Source organism: Channa argus, chromosome 22 (genome assembly GCF_033026475.1).
Source record: "Channa argus isolate prfri chromosome 22, Channa argus male v1.0, whole genome shotgun sequence".
Taxonomy (NCBI): Eukaryota; Metazoa; Chordata; class Actinopteri; order Anabantiformes; family Channidae; genus Channa; species Channa argus.
The window spans coordinates 10,326,799-10,343,267 of record NC_090218.1 but is presented as its reverse complement, the minus strand read 5'-3'; the positions used below and the strand labels follow the sequence as shown (position 1 = coordinate 10,343,267).

The window sequence follows — 16,469 nt, the reverse complement described above, 5'->3', positions numbered from 1 at the left end:
ATGTGTGTGCGTTTGTGCATATCTGTGAACCTGAATGACTGTTCAAAAATGTCTTTCCATAGACCGGAGGGTAAAAGTCCGGTGTTTCTCTCTGATAGTGTTCCTGCCAGGCTGCTCAAGTGCAGACAGAGGGGAAGATGAAGAAGCCAGAAAAACTGTGTACTGTGTGTGTGTGTGTGTGTGTGTGTGTGTGTGTGTGTGTGTGTGTGTGTGTGTCAGACACATTTACCGCTACCTGCTCTTTGAATTTGATACCTTCTGGCAAAACAAGAAACACAGAATGACCGTTCTGGAGGGGCTGTAAAAGCCACTGTTGCTTGCTGGTGCCCATTAAAGGCAGTGAGACTAATAAGTACACTCTGAAGTACCATTGTATGTCACACAGTACTTTTACTCCACCGCAAATCAGAGGGGAACCTAGTACTTTTACTCCACCACATTTGTTTGTCAGATTCTTACTACAAAATATAATCACCTGTTAGTGCAAAAAGCTGTAATGAGAACACTAGTAGTAGTGTTGATGATTACTTTTAGTGGTTTCTGTATCTTTTGATGCTGTGATTTTGTATTTCTTTACTCACGTTCCCTGTGCAGAACTTGTAATAGAGTGAACCCTGTGTTGATGGTACTTTTAATTTAAGTACAAGCTTAGAGTACTTCTTCCACCAACCAACTTCACTTAACACAAGATAGTTGACAAGTTGATTCAACTAATGGTCTTTCACATTGTCTGTCTTTTCAAATTTTGTAAAGAGTCAATTCTTTATGAAGATCTACCAGCTGCAGCTGCTGGAGTTGTTTTTTTTTTTTGTTGCACAAAACCCATCCGAGGCTACTCTCAGCATCTTTCTTAAATTTTAAGCGCTAGGAACTGAATCCAAACCGTACTGTATCGTGGCTGGCGTCACTTTTTTAATTATTGTTCACTTCAAACTATAAAAAAATTAGCTCAGTGAAAAGTTTCTGCACTGAAACAATGCATGCTGGGAAGTCTGCTAGTTTTGTTACTTTAAACTTAACCAAAGACATGCACGTGTGATTAACTGGTGACTCTAATTTGTAGGTGTGAACGTGTTTGTCTCTCAGTGGATGTCTCTCTTTGTTGGCCCTGAGAAAACCCCAGGGTTAGTTTGGCTGTCCCCACAAAATCTTACGTTCCCCAACCGCCATTTGTCTTTGGATGGACAATGTAGAGATAATAAAGAAACGTTCTGTCGAATAAAAAGCTGTATACCTTTTTAGCTGTCCTGAATATGTTATTTTATTTGAGATCTGTGTTTTATTTCTTTATTTTATTTATGTTAACAAACTCAACAAATATTAAATAACATATGCAAATAAAGTCGGCAAGTCGCAGTGCTCAGCTCCACCACTGTGTGGCGCTGCCGAAAGCGCACTGCCTTGAAAAACCACTTCCGGCACCGGCTTTTTGAGACCGGACGTTCTCCTCGTTGACTCCGCCGAAGAGCAGCAAGATGTCAGCCATGGACGTGGAGGATTTCATTCAGCAAAACAGAGCCCTGGCTGACGAGGTGGAGAAGTTCCGGGGCTACTGGGAGAGTGAAAAACAGTGGCAGGCCAGGAGGGAGTTCATCCTGCGGAACATCAACGACTACGAGCTCCCGCAGGTGGATCACCTGCTCGCGCTCTCCATGGTCTGGGCCAACAACGTGTTTCTCGGCTGTCGGTGCGTAAACACCTTCGTATAAACCCGCCAGACAGAGTCCGAGGAGTCAAACCCAGCGCAAACAGTTTTTTAGACTAACCGCAGGAAGTGGAGGGTGACGTACTGTGAAACGGTACTTAGGCAAAAGTACAACTACACAAACAAACTCGTAGTTTAAGGCGCCACGTTCAGATTCCCACTTAACGAAGAGTTAAGTACAGGATTGGGATTTGCTGGAAGTTTTCATATTCCCTGTCCCGTTTGAGCATCACTTCTGCTTTATGTTGCATTTAACTGTACTATTTAAAAACTAAACAAAAAACCCGGGGGGGGGGGGGTTGGATCTACGGTGGCCCTGTGAGCTCACAGCACTGCAAATAGACAAAGCACGCGCACATGAAATAACGACTTCATCAATGTGACAACGCAAATTAAGAAACTTGCCGCAAAAAGCCCCAACACAGAATTTTCATTGTCAAATTTGACAATGAAAAAAGCCAAATTTTCCCTCAAACAGCACAACTTGTCGTCAGGCCTTTAACTCTTTCGGTCATTACACACTCAACAAAATAGAAAAAGCATCAATATTGGAATATCCCATCGTGATTTGACCACTGAAGCTCTCTCTTTGCACTTGGTAGGTACAGCACTGAGCTCCTGGAAAAAGTGAAGGAAATGGCTGAAGGCATCGAGGTGGAGGATGCACCTGTTTTCAAGACAAGAGACGAGATTGTTAAGAATCAGAAGGTAAGTCTGTGTGCATCCGGAATCTGTGACCTGTTAATGGAAGTCATGTAATAATTGTGTAATGTAATGTAATAATACATGAAGTAAGTAAAAAGGAACATTTCTATGTCAGTGATCACATTTAGGTGAATTTGTGGCCTCAGTTTTGCTTTGTTGAAGTAACAACAAGCTGATTTTTACTTGTTGGAAATGTGGCTGTATGTCACGTTTTCTCAAACTTTGTGATTGTTTTCAGGTTTCCATAAACAGCTCGCAGACTTTCCATGTGTTTTTTAGATGCTACACACACACACACACACACACACACACGCTTCACGTGTTCCACCCTCTCTTCCATCACAGGCTCGATGATTGGATCCGTCATGATGTCTCGCTGTTGTACTGGATCGAACCTGATGGGACTATTATGTTCACACGGGCTTGTTTAGCAACGTGTCGCACATTTGACCATATTCTTATTTTAAGAACGTAAACAGACTTTTTTTATGAAAAGTGTCTGTTTAGGTCATTTTAAATAGAGACTTGTCCATCTCTCCATAATTTTTATTTTTCCTTTTTTTAAAAAAAAGCGTATTCACTGTTTTTAATGCTGTTTTTTAATATAAATTCAGATGTGAGATAACACTAGATCACTTGAAAGGTTCTGTGTGGTGCAGAATAAACGACTTGTGTTTTCTATTCATAAAGTGTATTTGTCTTCCTTTCCCTAAAGAATTAGGTTAAAAGGATGGTTTGTAATTTGTGCTGTTAAAGACATGAGAGCAAGTAATTTTTCCATAATTAGAGCCTCAAACATCACATCTCCAGCCCTGCTGGAGTTACAAATTCTACCTTGGTGCCACTTTCATTATGCTGTTAACTAGTTCAGTCTCTGCTTCACTAATCCCAATTGTACAACAAGAAATGGCTTAACAAATGTCGTCTCGATTATCTGGCCGATTGAGTTTGTATTTTTTCTATATTCAGTTTTGCCTTTTTTAAAATCCCTGTCAGTTTAAGTATTAAGTACAACACGATCGCTCTAGTCCAACACTTTTTATTAAAAAGATAATTGGGATTAAAAGAGGCAGAATTTTTGTCAGGGGTCTTAAGTAGCTAAGGACATTTACTCAAGTGCAGTACTTGTGTACAATTAATATTTCCACTAGTTTTACTTCTATTTTTTTTGTACTTTTACTTTCTTTTACACCTTTTGTCATTAGTAACATTTTGCAGAGTCTCAAAATATGTAAATCAATAAACAAACCTATTACAGCTCAACTGGTTCGCAAGCCTAAGAACTAGTTTTACTTTTGAGCGTGATGACGATCTACACATTTACCAGCTGTATGTTTTGTTCCATACGTGTGACAAAAACAAACATCACTTTAAATGTAAATCACGTCATAATTTGACTTATTAAAAGTTTGATGTTTATATTTAACATGCTAACATGAGCACAACTCATGTTCATGTTAAATAGGATGCACCTCCTTGTTTGATATGTTTGGAGAGATTTTTGAAGGTTACAGTGAAGGAGCATAGGGAATAAACCCATCCCACCCAAAAAAAGATTAATTACATGTGAATATGAACAGTTGGTCAAAGTCTGAAAAATGTGTTTTATTATGTTTATACAGCATATTGTTATACGTATACTTTTTTGTGTAATTCACAAAAAATCATAACATATCCCTTCTGCTTCTTATTAGGTGAATAAGTCACTAACCACAATATGACCTGTATCAGAAAAGAGCAACTTTGTTTGATGATGTCTGTGTTCTGTGGGTTAGTTAGCTGGAGTTCTGCAGGGTTTAATAGTGAATTTTATATTCAAGTGGCCTTTTAATTGGGTACATACAAATAAAATAAAATGGGAAACAAATGCAGGCAAGGAAAAAAAAAACAAAAACAAAACTTGGGCTGTTGGAAAACAGTTGAGGTCACGTGAGTGTGGTGGTCTCTGCAGCAGCTGGCTCTGTCATTCCTCCAATTAACAAGTCTCGTTTAGATCAAAATAGAACACGACCCGGACAGCACCGCTTTCATCCTCCGCTCCACATGTTAATCTGTGTTTCGGCTGTGTCATTTTAAGAGAAGGAACAAAGGCTCTGACACTTTCTTCAGGCAGACGCGTGTCACAGGCAACAGAGCATTTCAAACTTTGTGGCCAGTGAAATTAGGAAGGGAAAAAAAAACCTCGTGGGTGCAAACCTAAGATGAGCTGTCAGGAGACGGAGCAGAGAACAGTTTGTCTTTAAATGCAGCCCTGAACGCTGGGCACTAGGACAACGAATAAAAACTGGCTCAAACCACCTAATTAAAGAAAAAATTTGGACTTAAGTGAACACAATAGCTTGACTTAGTGATTCCCACACCTTTTTTTTTTTTTTGCCTTGTACGTCACTTGTAAGTCGCTTCATGTAAAATTCTCTGCCAAATGACTAAATGTAACTAACCCTGTTCTCTACTTCATGACACACAGTTCTAAAGTATTAATATTTGTTTTCTCGTAACACTCCCTCTCCAACATCCATCGCTTTCTATCCACTGAGCGGAGCTGATTAAAATAAAAGCCCAGAGCTGGCTACTTAGGGAGCCATGATTCATCGGTGGAAGAGAGACTTGGCACTGCTGCAGCCTGTGACGTCTACAAGCCCAAACCTCCAGTCTCTTAAAATAACACAGAGATGCAGCAACAGCTCAGGGTTTGTTCTTTATCTGCTGCATCTGTGGCTAATTTGAGGAATTTTTCAAATGCGCTAACTTGGCCATCGAACTGCCTTTTCCAAACATCCAAGCTGCGTTTGCCAGCAGATGTTCCAAAGGAAAGATTTCCAAAAGGGGTAAAAAAAAAAAATAAAAATCTGTAAAACTCAAACAGTAACAGCATCAATTCAATCAAATAAGATATATTACAAGTTCTGTTAGCAATAACTTATTTCACATCATGCAGTAAGAAAAGTAAAATTAAGAAAAAAAAAAAAAAAAAGATATAAGATTGATTCCCCCACCCTCATTTTCCTCACGTGTATTGGCAAGCAGGTTCAAATGTCCATTCGTTCGGTTTAACGCTGAGTTTTGTTTTTTTTTGCTTGTTTTTTTATTGGTGGCACTTGAGTTCTTCTGATAAAGTTGCTGTTTTTTTTCTTCTTGATGAGGTAAAAATGAGACTGACGTACTGGGATGATGAAGAGAGGGCAAGTGAAAGGAAGGAGAAGAGAGTCAGAGAGGCTCAGACGTCCACCCAGCTCTGCTCCACGATGGCCGTCACCCTTTTCTCGTACTCCCTCTTGTTTTCCTGATAGAGCTGTGCGGCCTGACTATTGGCCGGGCTGTTGGGGTTTGGTTCGTCCAGCAATGACTGTGGAAAACAGAGATGTTGGCTGAATTTATTTACCCGTTCAATATTTATCAGCAGTAAATAAGCAGGACACATTGTGCAAACGGGCTGGAATATTGACAATTGCTTGCGACTGTATATTCAATGTACACAAGGACTCACATAAAAGTACAAAGTAATGGCACTGTTTGCAATTTCCAGGTTTTCTGCAAACAATGGTCCTGAAATGTGATCTATCTTCACCAAAGTCACAAATATAAAAAAACCCAATATAACATAACTTTGTATGTTTCATGCGGGTATTTAAGAAAGATATGAATCATCAGCTTCACAATGCAAAGTACACATAGAAGCGTGTGCGAACATATCACGCTGCACGTCACAACTCTACTACTTTAACATGAAAAAAAGATCAACTTAATGGCAATATACTGGGATCTGTGTCTGAAAAGGACTCAAGTCTGCCCTGTATAAAAGACAGCAACCAACCTGGATGGAGGTGAGTATGGACGACACATCATACGTGGGGCTCCAGCGATTCTGAAGGATGTCTAAACATATACTGCCATCTGCGTAAACTGGAAAACACCCAGACACAAGTTCCGTCTTTAAATCTCTTTCCATTTAGTCAAAGCTTAATGCACAAAATAGCTAAAAGATGCTTTGAACCAAAGAGATGATGAAGACGAACCAAGGAGACTGTAACTTAGGAAAGTCCAATATAATATAGTCCTGCAACCCAATGAACCTGCAAAACCATCCCATTTCCTAAGCATCACAACATCTACTTCATTTGTACTGCACTGCCAACCTCACTCATTTAATTATGAAAATATGTACTATAATGCAGCTACGCCATTTTATTTACAAATGCTCTAAATGAAATTGAGTGAAAATGTGATTTGAGTGCGTTGTATCGCTCGCTCACCATTTGGGTGAAACATTCTGGAGACAAACCGAACTGTGGGAGGCTTGTTTGGGTACTCCTCTGAAAACTCTATCAGAAGCTTAAACGTTCCTGCAGACACACAGAGGGGGAGGAAGAGGGTGAGACGCGGGGGTGTACAAGGGATTTTGTGAGGGGAATACAGATGTGAGGGAGAGAGGAGGTCAGAGGAAGCGAGGAAAAGAATTGAGTTACTAAAAATATCACCGGCTCAACTAGAAAGAGAAGCTAATCCCTCGCTGAGCCAGAGATGTCGATCCTGCAGGCTAAAAGGAGAATGAAAGGGGGGGGGGGGGTAGACTAAGGAGAAAACAAACCATGAGTCAGCACTTCTCATGTCTGACCTTAAGCATAATTATAAGCAGAAAAATGTGTGTCATTAGCCGTTTGCTCTGGGTGAGATGCAGTAGAACTGCAGGTTTATTACCATATGAACACATTTCATGATCCTTCAGATGCAATGATGATGATTATTGGCAATTAATGACATTTAAACTAAGCCTCAACAATAGTACAAAAAAAATAGAAAGAAAAGTCCCTGTATTCTGCAAAAGGGTTTTTTTAAAGTTTACCTGAACGTAGGATATGGCTTCAGCAGTTGGAGATAATTAAATTAAGCAGGTATATTCCAAAGTCACATTATTTTTAGTACAAAAAGCACTTTAAGCACAAATAAACAAACAAATAAATAAATAAATAAAAAAAGGACGTACCTTTCAGAGATATCAACCTCAAACCCCCAAATAACTCCCTAAAGCCTCATTATTAAAAGTTTCGTAGCAAAAAACAAAAAACTATCTGGTGTTATACATTATGTCAGTGGGCGTTCAGACGGAGATCGGTCCTACAGCCTCGGTGTGTGTGAGACATTACATATGGTCCCGGAGGTTTGAGCAACAGCCCTGTGGGTTTTTTAAGGCACATTACACACCAATAAACGCAGCACAGGTAACTTTACTTGGTGTGTTCAGGTTTTGCTTTTGCTGAACAACTAAACATTTTTAAATCAATGTGTCCCCAGTGTCAGAGTGAAACAACACGTCTGGGCTTTTTGCCTTTAGAAACGAGGACACACTGCAGGAACAGGTATTGGACTCTGGCTATGATAGTGGCCACACATGGTAACATCACCAATCTCTTCCACGGCCTCCTGGTGCAACCACAGCCTCCAATGGGTCGACTACGTTGAGAAGCGAAGTGTTTGAGAAGTTCACCACATAAAAAAGGTGAATCAAAACGGCAAAGTGACTCAGGCTGATGTTATGAAAGAATATGTGATGCCCGTCAACACGCAGCTGCACAGAGCGTGTGCAGAAATACTGAGCAACGGCAGGAAAATTGCTTTTAAAAAATTACAATTTGAAATGTATCAACTAGTGTGATGATCACTGTTCCAATGCACTGTACAAATATTGCTGTTTACCCAGTATAAATGTGAACATATACAGTTACCGTTTAAACTCATAAATCCAAAAAACAGAAATTAAAAAACACAAGTTAACTTATTACATTGTGAAAACTAAAATAGTTCTAGAATTTAAAGTGTGATAATTAAAACCCTTTAGACTTTTCTAAAAAAACAAAAAACAAAAAACAACAACAACAAAAACAAACAATATTCTGTTTATATTAATTTTATCTCTGGAAACACCCACTTATAAATATGGGGGATGTTTCTGTGTGTGGGATTTTGTGCTTGGTTCCACTACTTGGGTGTGGAACCCTCCATCACCCACCATCATACTTTTAGCTTTCATATGTTTTTCATATGTTTTACAACACACCGTCCAGAAGGCTACAATGAATAATTTAATAATAACAGCGAGAGAGAGAAAAGTTCAAGCCAGCACTTGCTTACCATCTTCAAATGGTGTCCCCACAGGCCTGCAGACACACAGAGAGAAATACAATTATTTCCCCGATGCCAACTTCTACTAATACACTGTTGGCTTATAGAAAACATTACCAATAATAAATGTTATAATTACCAATTATAATTCAAACATTTTTTGCTTAGTTCTTTACACTGACAGTCGGTATAATGCAGAGAAACTGAAACAGCTGCCTTCAGGTTCTGGCAGCTTCCACATCCTTTTACAAGAGGCAGTAAGTGAGTCTATTTTTAGAGCCGACTTATTCTTTGTTACACCTTCTTGCTTTCAGTTGAGTTGTAAATTAGTTCAGGGCACAAAAATTGCACTTTAAAATTAAGCCCCAATAAACAATTTTTATAAAAAAATCTATTCTTCCCTTCTCTTTGGCTCCAACAGTGTCTTCCATCAAACACCGGCTGGATCTACACTTGCTGATTACCAGACTGGTCTGTGCCACAAAATCATGGCTGTAATCAAAATTATTTTTAAAAAGCAGGCGAATGCAGCAGGGTGTGTGTGTGTGTGTGTGGGGGGGGGGGGGGGGGGGGGGGGGGGGGGGATTTTTGCATCACAATCACAGAGGCACAGTAAAGACAGCAGGGTGGAGTTGGACTTAGAGCATGACTCACCCAAAAATAACAGCATTCCAAAGCATGATATTGTTCTCTGATGGTGCTCCACTCACACCGGTGGGAGGGTCTTCTTGAAGTCTGGGTAAGAAACGGAGACGGACATCGTCAGAGAAAGACAAGGAAAGATGGATAGGGAGAAAAACACCAGGAGATGAGAAGGAGAGAGACAGGGACCGAAGGGAAGAAATAACAGATTTTCTTGAGAGGGGGGGGGATTTTAATTAACACCTTGCCTGCAGGATAATTATGAATCCAAACACGAACTGCTGTATCAACATGACTTTATCAGACAGCCAGGCTCGCAGGATCAAATGCACGTTGCCCGTCTTGTTATCACATGTCAGATAACATAAGCTACACCATTCGCACTCGGCCGAGGCAAAGCTATGCACGAGCATCAAGGAGGAAGAAAAAGCCCACTTATGTTTATCTACCAACACATGTTTTTTATTTTTCACGGCTGCTCCATACAATTCACTGACAACCAAACTGAACCCCAGTTCGTTACAAATCTGAACACGCGGTTCCTTTTTTCCCCGCAGGAATAAGAAAAAAGGTGCAAAAGAAGTTAGATGATAAACAGTTGCAGCAACTCCTGTGTATTTGGAAGAAATAGACCCAGGAACTTTTTTGGAGCAGTGTCAGAAAAATAAACAAATAAACTACATTTTGGTTAATTAATATGATATTTAACAGAAAATTAATAAGTGTATATTTACTTCAGCAGGTTGAAACTGCTCAAATGTGGAGAACATGTTTTAAATCCATTATTAGATAATCTGTGGATTGAATTCCCAAAGAGTTGGAAAACCTAAATATTAACAGAATGCAATGATTTGCAAATCTCATCGACCCATATTTTATTCACAATACAACAGAAACAACATTTCAGATGGTGCAAGTGAGACATTTTAACATTTAATGAAAAATATGAGCTCATTGTCAATTTGATGGCAGCAACACATCTCAAAAAAGTTGGAAGAGGAACAAAAGGCTGGAAAAGAAATTGCAGCAAATCCCAAATAAATGGAGCAAATGGAGCCAACTTTTTTTTTTTGTCCTTTCGGATTATCCTGTGAGTTCAGGGTCCCCACAGAGGCCAAAGTTGCATCATGCAAAGAAGCAGCAACATGTGAACACGATCCAGAAATGACATTAAAGCTCATTTAAAATGGTCTGAGGCAAAATGGAAAACTGTTCTGTGGTCAGATGAATCAAAATTTGAAATTCTGTTTGGAAACCATGGACAGACAGTGCAGCTTGTCATCAGTGGACAGGTCAAAAGCCTGCACCTCCGATGGTCTGGGGGGCATTAGTGCAGTTTCAACATTTGATATGTTGTTTAGGTTCTATTGTGAATAAAACGTGGTTTGATGAGATTTGCAAATCATTCCATTCTGTCTTTATTTATACACATCTTCCCAACTTTTGTGGAATTGGGGTCGTAATAATCTCCACAGAGAGATCTGCTCAGAGCTCTTTGAGAGGTGATCTGTCACACGGAATGCAAAAATGTGACGGCAACAACTACCTAGCAACAAATATGTCAACAAACACGAAGGCAGTGTAGTACTCTACAGTTAATCTGTCTGTTTCCTTGATCAATTATCATGTTACATTAAAGTACTTGCGTCTGGTTACTAACACATGTAGGTCAAGTGTTGAATCACTAGACTGTTCAGGCTGCAACCCCATGCCTGCTATAAAAGCTGGTTTAGTAAGAGCTTACAGCTATAATTCAAAGTAGCCTGATTTGTGTGTGTCTGTGTGAGTGAGGATCCATGTGCAAGTCCCAGGCTGGTGACAGACCCACTGCAATTAACCTCATTTACCATAATCTGCCCCAGCTGGCTGCCGGTGCAGGGATGCGCTGCTCAACTTCCCTGGTAGATAAAATAAAACGTATATTTTATGTGCAAACTGGGGACAACAAGCCAGTCTGCAGACAGCAGATTTTGAGGGATGGTAGTTCGACAGCCTTGGGGGCAATCTGCGTGATAGATCAATTTGTACAAGTCATGAGAAAATAAATGAGAAATAACCAATGTTAGCTTAATCCTGCCAGTCAGGAAAGAAGTCAGGAAACAAACCCAGCTACTTTTTGTTATTTTACACTGTTGTACAGTTAACTTAGCTTATTAATCAGACAAAGATATTACCTTGAACATTTTTGACTTTTGTCTAAACTAATCGATAAGGAAAATAACAGAGTAAGACATCGTGTTTGGCTCGTCTGATAAGGATAACGGCTTAAACCTTGACCTTGGTAGTTTAGCCACTTATCTTAGAACATCAGTAAAGAATCTGGGGGTGAGTTTGGGCTGTGACCTCAGATGTTGTAAAAGCCCTTTTTCAGCTTCGCCTCCTGGCAAAAGTTAAGCCATTCTTCACTCAAAAAGCTCAATTCATGCCTTTGATAATTCAAGACTGGATTACTGCAAAGCACTTTATGTCAGAGTCAAGCAGTCCTCACCATCTCGCCTCCAACTGGTTCAAAATGCTGCTGCTAGACTGTTAACCAACACCCCCAAGCATGAACACGTAACTCTGATTCTTCACTCACTCCATTGGCTTCAAGGACATTTTAGAATTGATTTTATAATGTTTTTAAAGCTCTTAATGGTCTAGCCTCACTCTATTTAAGTGAATTAGGGCTGCATCTAATGATTCTTTTCTTTTTCAGTAATCTCTCCGTTACTTTTTCGATTAATCTGTCGTTTATTTTCACATTAAGCTCTTTTGTATTATTCAATTAATATATAACAATATACTGATGTGAGGTTCGGACTAAGCTAAGTCACACGTGACAAAGGTTTCTTTGAGTTTCTCGTGCAACTTACCCAAATAAATCTGTCTTCTCTGGGTCATGTGGTGTAAGACATGAACGACATAACAGGAACAGCGAGTGGACGAAAGATTTGAATTCATCAATCATTTACATTTCAATGTAATAATTCAAAGTATGCACTGCAGGGCATCATTCCTCCCCCCCAAAACAGGCCCGGCTTAACTGTGTTGTGGTGCAATCTACATTTCCTCAGTAAACTGTTCAGTTTACTTGAGTTTAAACACTGTAACAGCCACTATTGCTGATCCCTGTCCTCTTCTGTCTGCTGCTGGTGGGGACACAGCTACAGCTACAGGGTCCTGCTGAAATTATCACTTGTGTTTTGCATCTTTATGATTGTTCAATGAGTTTTTTTGATAACTTACTCTTACAGATCGTTAATTTATGAAGCATTTCTACGCACGTACCCGAACGAGGGCTGATGTTGTCCGGTCGAGCTCAGAAGTAACTTGCAACACCCCCAAACCCTTCTTCAGTGCCACTGTCTCTAAGTCGAACATCTCTGGTCTCACCAGCGTCTTGAACATCTTTCCTTTCATTCTCGCTGATACTCTTTTATCACACAACACACCTGACACTTTTCTCCACTCGTTCCAACCTGCCTTCACTCGCCTCTTAGCCACACTTTCTGTTGCTTAAAGTACTTAAAGTCCAGCAACTTCTTCAACTGTGCTCCCCTCTCATTCACACACACATGTATTCTGTCTTACTGTGGCTAAGCTTCACTCCTCTGTTTTCCACAGCAGACCTCCACCTCTCTAGATTTTCCTCCACCTGCTCCCTGCTCTCACTACAGATCACAATGTCATCTGCAAACATCATAGTCCACGGAGATTCCTGTCTAACCTCATCTGTCAGCCTGTCTATTACCAGAGCAAACAGAAGGGGCTCAGAGCTGACCCTTGATGCAGACCCACCTCCACCTTTAATAAAATTACAATCAGGTTCTAATTGTGATTAAAAAAAAAAAAAAAGGTTGAAAAGTGCGAAAATGGTGTTTTAATTACTTATTAAGCCAAACCGTACTAGCTTATAAACTATTGTGAAGCTGAATACACAGCAAAATCTAAAAAGAAAGTGAAGGTACAAATTTTTAAAGTGGTGGTTGCTTCTAAAAATACACCTGGAGAAGAAATGAAACTGGTGCTTTGCTGAATTTAACTTAAACAATAATCTTTGCTCTCAATGTTTAACAGAGCTGCTTAGGCGAAGTGCTATTTTGAATCCAAAGTACTGAGCCAGAAAATCACACGAGTGCCAGTGTTCAAATAATTACATAGCTCAGCTTGAAGACACATATTGTGCAAATAATGTGACTTACAGATCAAACAAGAGATGTTAGGAAATATCACACAAGCTGAAGTCCAATGTACCAGCCGTGGCATGGACTCACGGGCTGATCCAGGAATGTGCCATTGTGTTGTCTTTTGTGCTGCAGTCTGTGTGTTACACTTTATCACCTGGGGGACTTGCACAGCAGAATAGAGTTACAGTGACATCTTATCTGTCCTGCCTCAGTGGCTGTTTTTAGTAGAGTAGCTTAGCATCCTTTTATCCACTGACAGGTGTGGTGTGAATTCAACACAAGCACCTACTGCGGGATGCCATATGGAGCAAGACAGCAGATTGGGGATAGCAGCTATTACAAGCAGCCCCTTGCCAGGTGTTAACTCTCCCGGGAAGCCCAGACATACTCACAGCACGAGTTTGACATTATCATTTGATGGAGGAGGCTGCGGGGGCAGGTTTGTTATTCTAATGCTTAGTTCAGAACAGCAGCAGCCATGAGGCACATATCAAGTTAGCCTGAACACTGACATGGGGCAACTCTGACGGCGCACGTCTAGTTGTGCAACACCTGCAAACCACGTTGCTGAAACCAAAACGTTAGCAGTCCGGTTTAATGCTCCTGTCGTTTGTGCTGCAGGTTTAAGAAGCAGCAGCTTGCAGACTATGATGAGTAATTAAGATAAAACCCCCGTCACACAGGTTCAAAAGGATGCCAGTTACCCCGAGGGTTTGCCGGACTGTCCACGGGTTCTCTGCACGGACAAGTTTGATCTCAGGCAACTTGTGTCTCTGCTTGTTGAAACTGCACCCGCTGTAACTAACAAACCGGCGAGGAAAAAATATAAAAACCAGCGTTGTTCCCTGGGTACAAAACACCGGATGAAATAAACTGTGTTCTTACGATTCGTCATATGACACTGAATGAATCCAGCACTGCCTTTGCTTATCACATAAACACCAGACAATAATCCAAACCATATAAACTAATCAGGTTCACCACTGTACCTCCAGTAAACTATTCTTTGCACGAGCAGCTAACGCTAAGCTAGCTACCGTTAGCGTCGCCGGGCTAACGCTACTAGCGACACACAAATACAGAAGATGACTGACAAAAAACGTTTCGATACCTTTTAAAATCTCTCATAAGACGTCTCCTCGCCGGGGTTGACATTATTTAAAATATGTTAAAAAAAACAAACAAACAAAAAAGCCCAAACCAGGTTGATAAAGCGAATACTATCTGAAACCAAATACAGTGTTTCTTCCGCCTGTAGCTCTTTTCTTCTTCTCCCAAAACAACTGGCTAGGTATTGGCGGTGACGTCAGTTCTTACAGAGGTACAGCCCCTTTTACGTCACACCTACAGTATTTTTACATTGTTGATGTAAAAACGTTATTTATAAAACCCAAATAAAAACTAATTATATTTTAATATCTGATCTTCTCTCAAACGTTACTTTTGTGTTTGTTTCTTTATTTGGACCTCTATTAGTAGTAACTTGTGTCACAGTAACTAATGCTCTCAGGGTCCAATTATCAATTATTGTGACGAATTGACTCCTATGTACACGTCAGATAGAGAAATTTGAAATTAAAAAACTGTACCCACAGTCCAAGGTCATTACTGAAATAAAGGTAGACTCTAAGTCAAAGATGAACGTCTTTTGGCTTGTCCCTTCAGGGGCCGCCTCAGTGGAGCGCGTTCCACACGTAGATTTGGCATAAATTTTTAAAACCTTCCTGTCGCAGCCCTCCAATTTTATCCAAGGTCATCCTTAGTGGCACTGTAGGGCCAAAGGTAGACTATTAGGTAAAGTATACTTACCCCTTTACAAGTGGAAATACCACATCAAACGCTTAACTAAAGTTAAATCAGGCTAATAAGTGTGTTGTTTTCTTAAAATTCTGTGTGGAGTTTGCACACTTGATGTGAGTATCTGTTAAACAAGACGTTGACTTTCATCCACATAAAACAATCACAGCATTCTGACTTTTGGATGGATTACAGGTGAAAATAAAGATTAATGTGCGCCAATGTCTAATAATATACTCCACAGTAGAGTAAGTGTACTTTCTCTTCAGATCATCCACAATATTAACAACATACACACACAACATTAAAACCACCTGGTGGTTTTTTGATTTCTGAAAATTCTGACATGAGCTCCCTAAAAAAAGAGGCTGCTAATGTCAGTGGGATTGTACCTTGTAAACATAAGTTTGGATAAATCAATAAAAATATTGGCCATGGTTACATTCAGTTCATTGTCAAGCAATTGACCACCTTGTGTAAAATTGTGATGGTTTTGTCTTAGTCTAAATGATTTGTTAAAAAGTAATCTTCAGATTAATGTGTCTCATAACTTATTCTGATTTTTTTTTTTACAGACACTTTATTATTCAGATAATTCCCTGGAAACAAGCCTCACAATTTCCAAGAAATTGCCTCATATTTTACTGTAAATTTCTAAAAATTCTCCATGAAAGGCATAGTGGATGGGGAGTGGATGTGGGAAAAGTATATATTTCAACAGTTATTAATGAGTCATTGTATTTACAATGAATATTCATTAGATTCCAAGAAAGGCAAACAATGTTTCTTAATTCTTGATCTGATAGAAAGTGTGCGACATTACTTCCTGGCTTTAGTCTCTGTTGAAATGGTTGTTTTTACAGCAACTGTTTATAGTCGTTAAAATCCTGGTAATTACTGGCTAAATAGCAGCACTTATTTCAGAAAAATGCATTTAATGCATTTAATTAACCCTTTCTCCAATGCATTTAACTAATGGAAAATATTACAGTTAAAGTGCGACTTCACCAATATTCAACTTCCTTCTACTTGTTCCAGTTTTAGGAGTAGAATGGCATTAAAACTTTAGTTTCCCCTTTCTCTAGTTTTAAAATACATTTCTGCTTCCTGCTGGAAATTGCCATCCTCCTGAGGACCTTTTCAGTCCAGATGATGTCATGTTGTCACTCTTACAGCGCTCTAGAGGTTGTAGTCTTCATCAAACTCAGAACCCCTCTGGATGACATAATCTGAACTCCTGATGGTCAAGACCTTCTCAGGATGATGTCATCTGGAGGAGCTTTTCAGCTAGAAGCAGAGAGATATTTGGATACAGGGAAGGCAGAGAGAAG

The 16,469-nt window shown here is 39.8% G+C and overlaps 2 protein-coding genes across 2 annotated transcripts; one reads left to right on the top strand and one right to left on the bottom strand.

Moving 5' to 3' along the window:
• Positions 1-1,437: 1,437 nt before the first annotated feature.
• On the top strand, positions 1,438-3,099 carry cdkn2aipnl (CDKN2A interacting protein N-terminal like). The gene is made up of 3 exons (XM_067492056.1): positions 1,438-1,687; positions 2,308-2,413; positions 2,756-3,099. Exons 1-3 carry the CDS (start codon positions 1,476-1,478, stop codon positions 2,762-2,764), a joined length of 327 nt encoding a protein of 108 aa, XP_067348157.1. The 5' UTR covers positions 1,438-1,475; the 3' UTR covers positions 2,765-3,099.
• Positions 3,100-3,994: 895 nt separating this feature from the next.
• Positions 3,995-14,634, bottom strand: ube2b (ubiquitin-conjugating enzyme E2B (RAD6 homolog)). The gene is made up of 6 exons (XM_067492055.1): positions 14,453-14,634; positions 9,185-9,265; positions 8,540-8,565; positions 6,664-6,753; positions 6,225-6,313; positions 3,995-5,756 (listed from the first exon to the last, which is right to left on the bottom strand). The coding sequence occupies exons 1-6, from the start codon at positions 14,494-14,496 to the stop codon at positions 5,628-5,630; spliced, it is 459 nt and encodes a 152-aa protein (XP_067348156.1). The 5' UTR covers positions 14,497-14,634; the 3' UTR covers positions 3,995-5,627.
• Positions 14,635-16,469: the final 1,835 nt, after the last annotated feature.

What these genes read in the sequence shown, in the direction of transcription:
- ube2b (XM_067492055.1), bottom strand. Translation starts at nt 14,496, where the DNA reads ATGTCAACCCCGGCGAGGAGACGTCTTATGAGAGATTTTAAAAG. An exon ending in CTTATGAGAGATTTTAAAAG is followed by an intron (nt 9,266 to 14,452) that starts GTATCGAAACGT and finishes TTTCTTACCCAG; the next exon opens with ACTTCAAGAAGACCCTCCCA. An exon ending in CAGAATGTTTCACCCAAATG is followed by an intron (nt 6,314 to 6,663) that starts GTGAGCGAGCGA and finishes GGTGTTTTCCAG; the next exon opens with TTTACGCAGATGGCAGTATA.
- cdkn2aipnl (XM_067492056.1), top strand. Translation starts at nt 1,476, where the DNA reads ATGTCAGCCATGGACGTGGAGGATTTCATTCAGCAAAACAGAGCCCTG. An exon ending in AACGTGTTTCTCGGCTGTCG is followed by an intron (nt 1,688 to 2,307) that starts GTGCGTAAACAC and finishes TGCACTTGGTAG; the next exon opens with GTACAGCACTGAGCTCCTGG.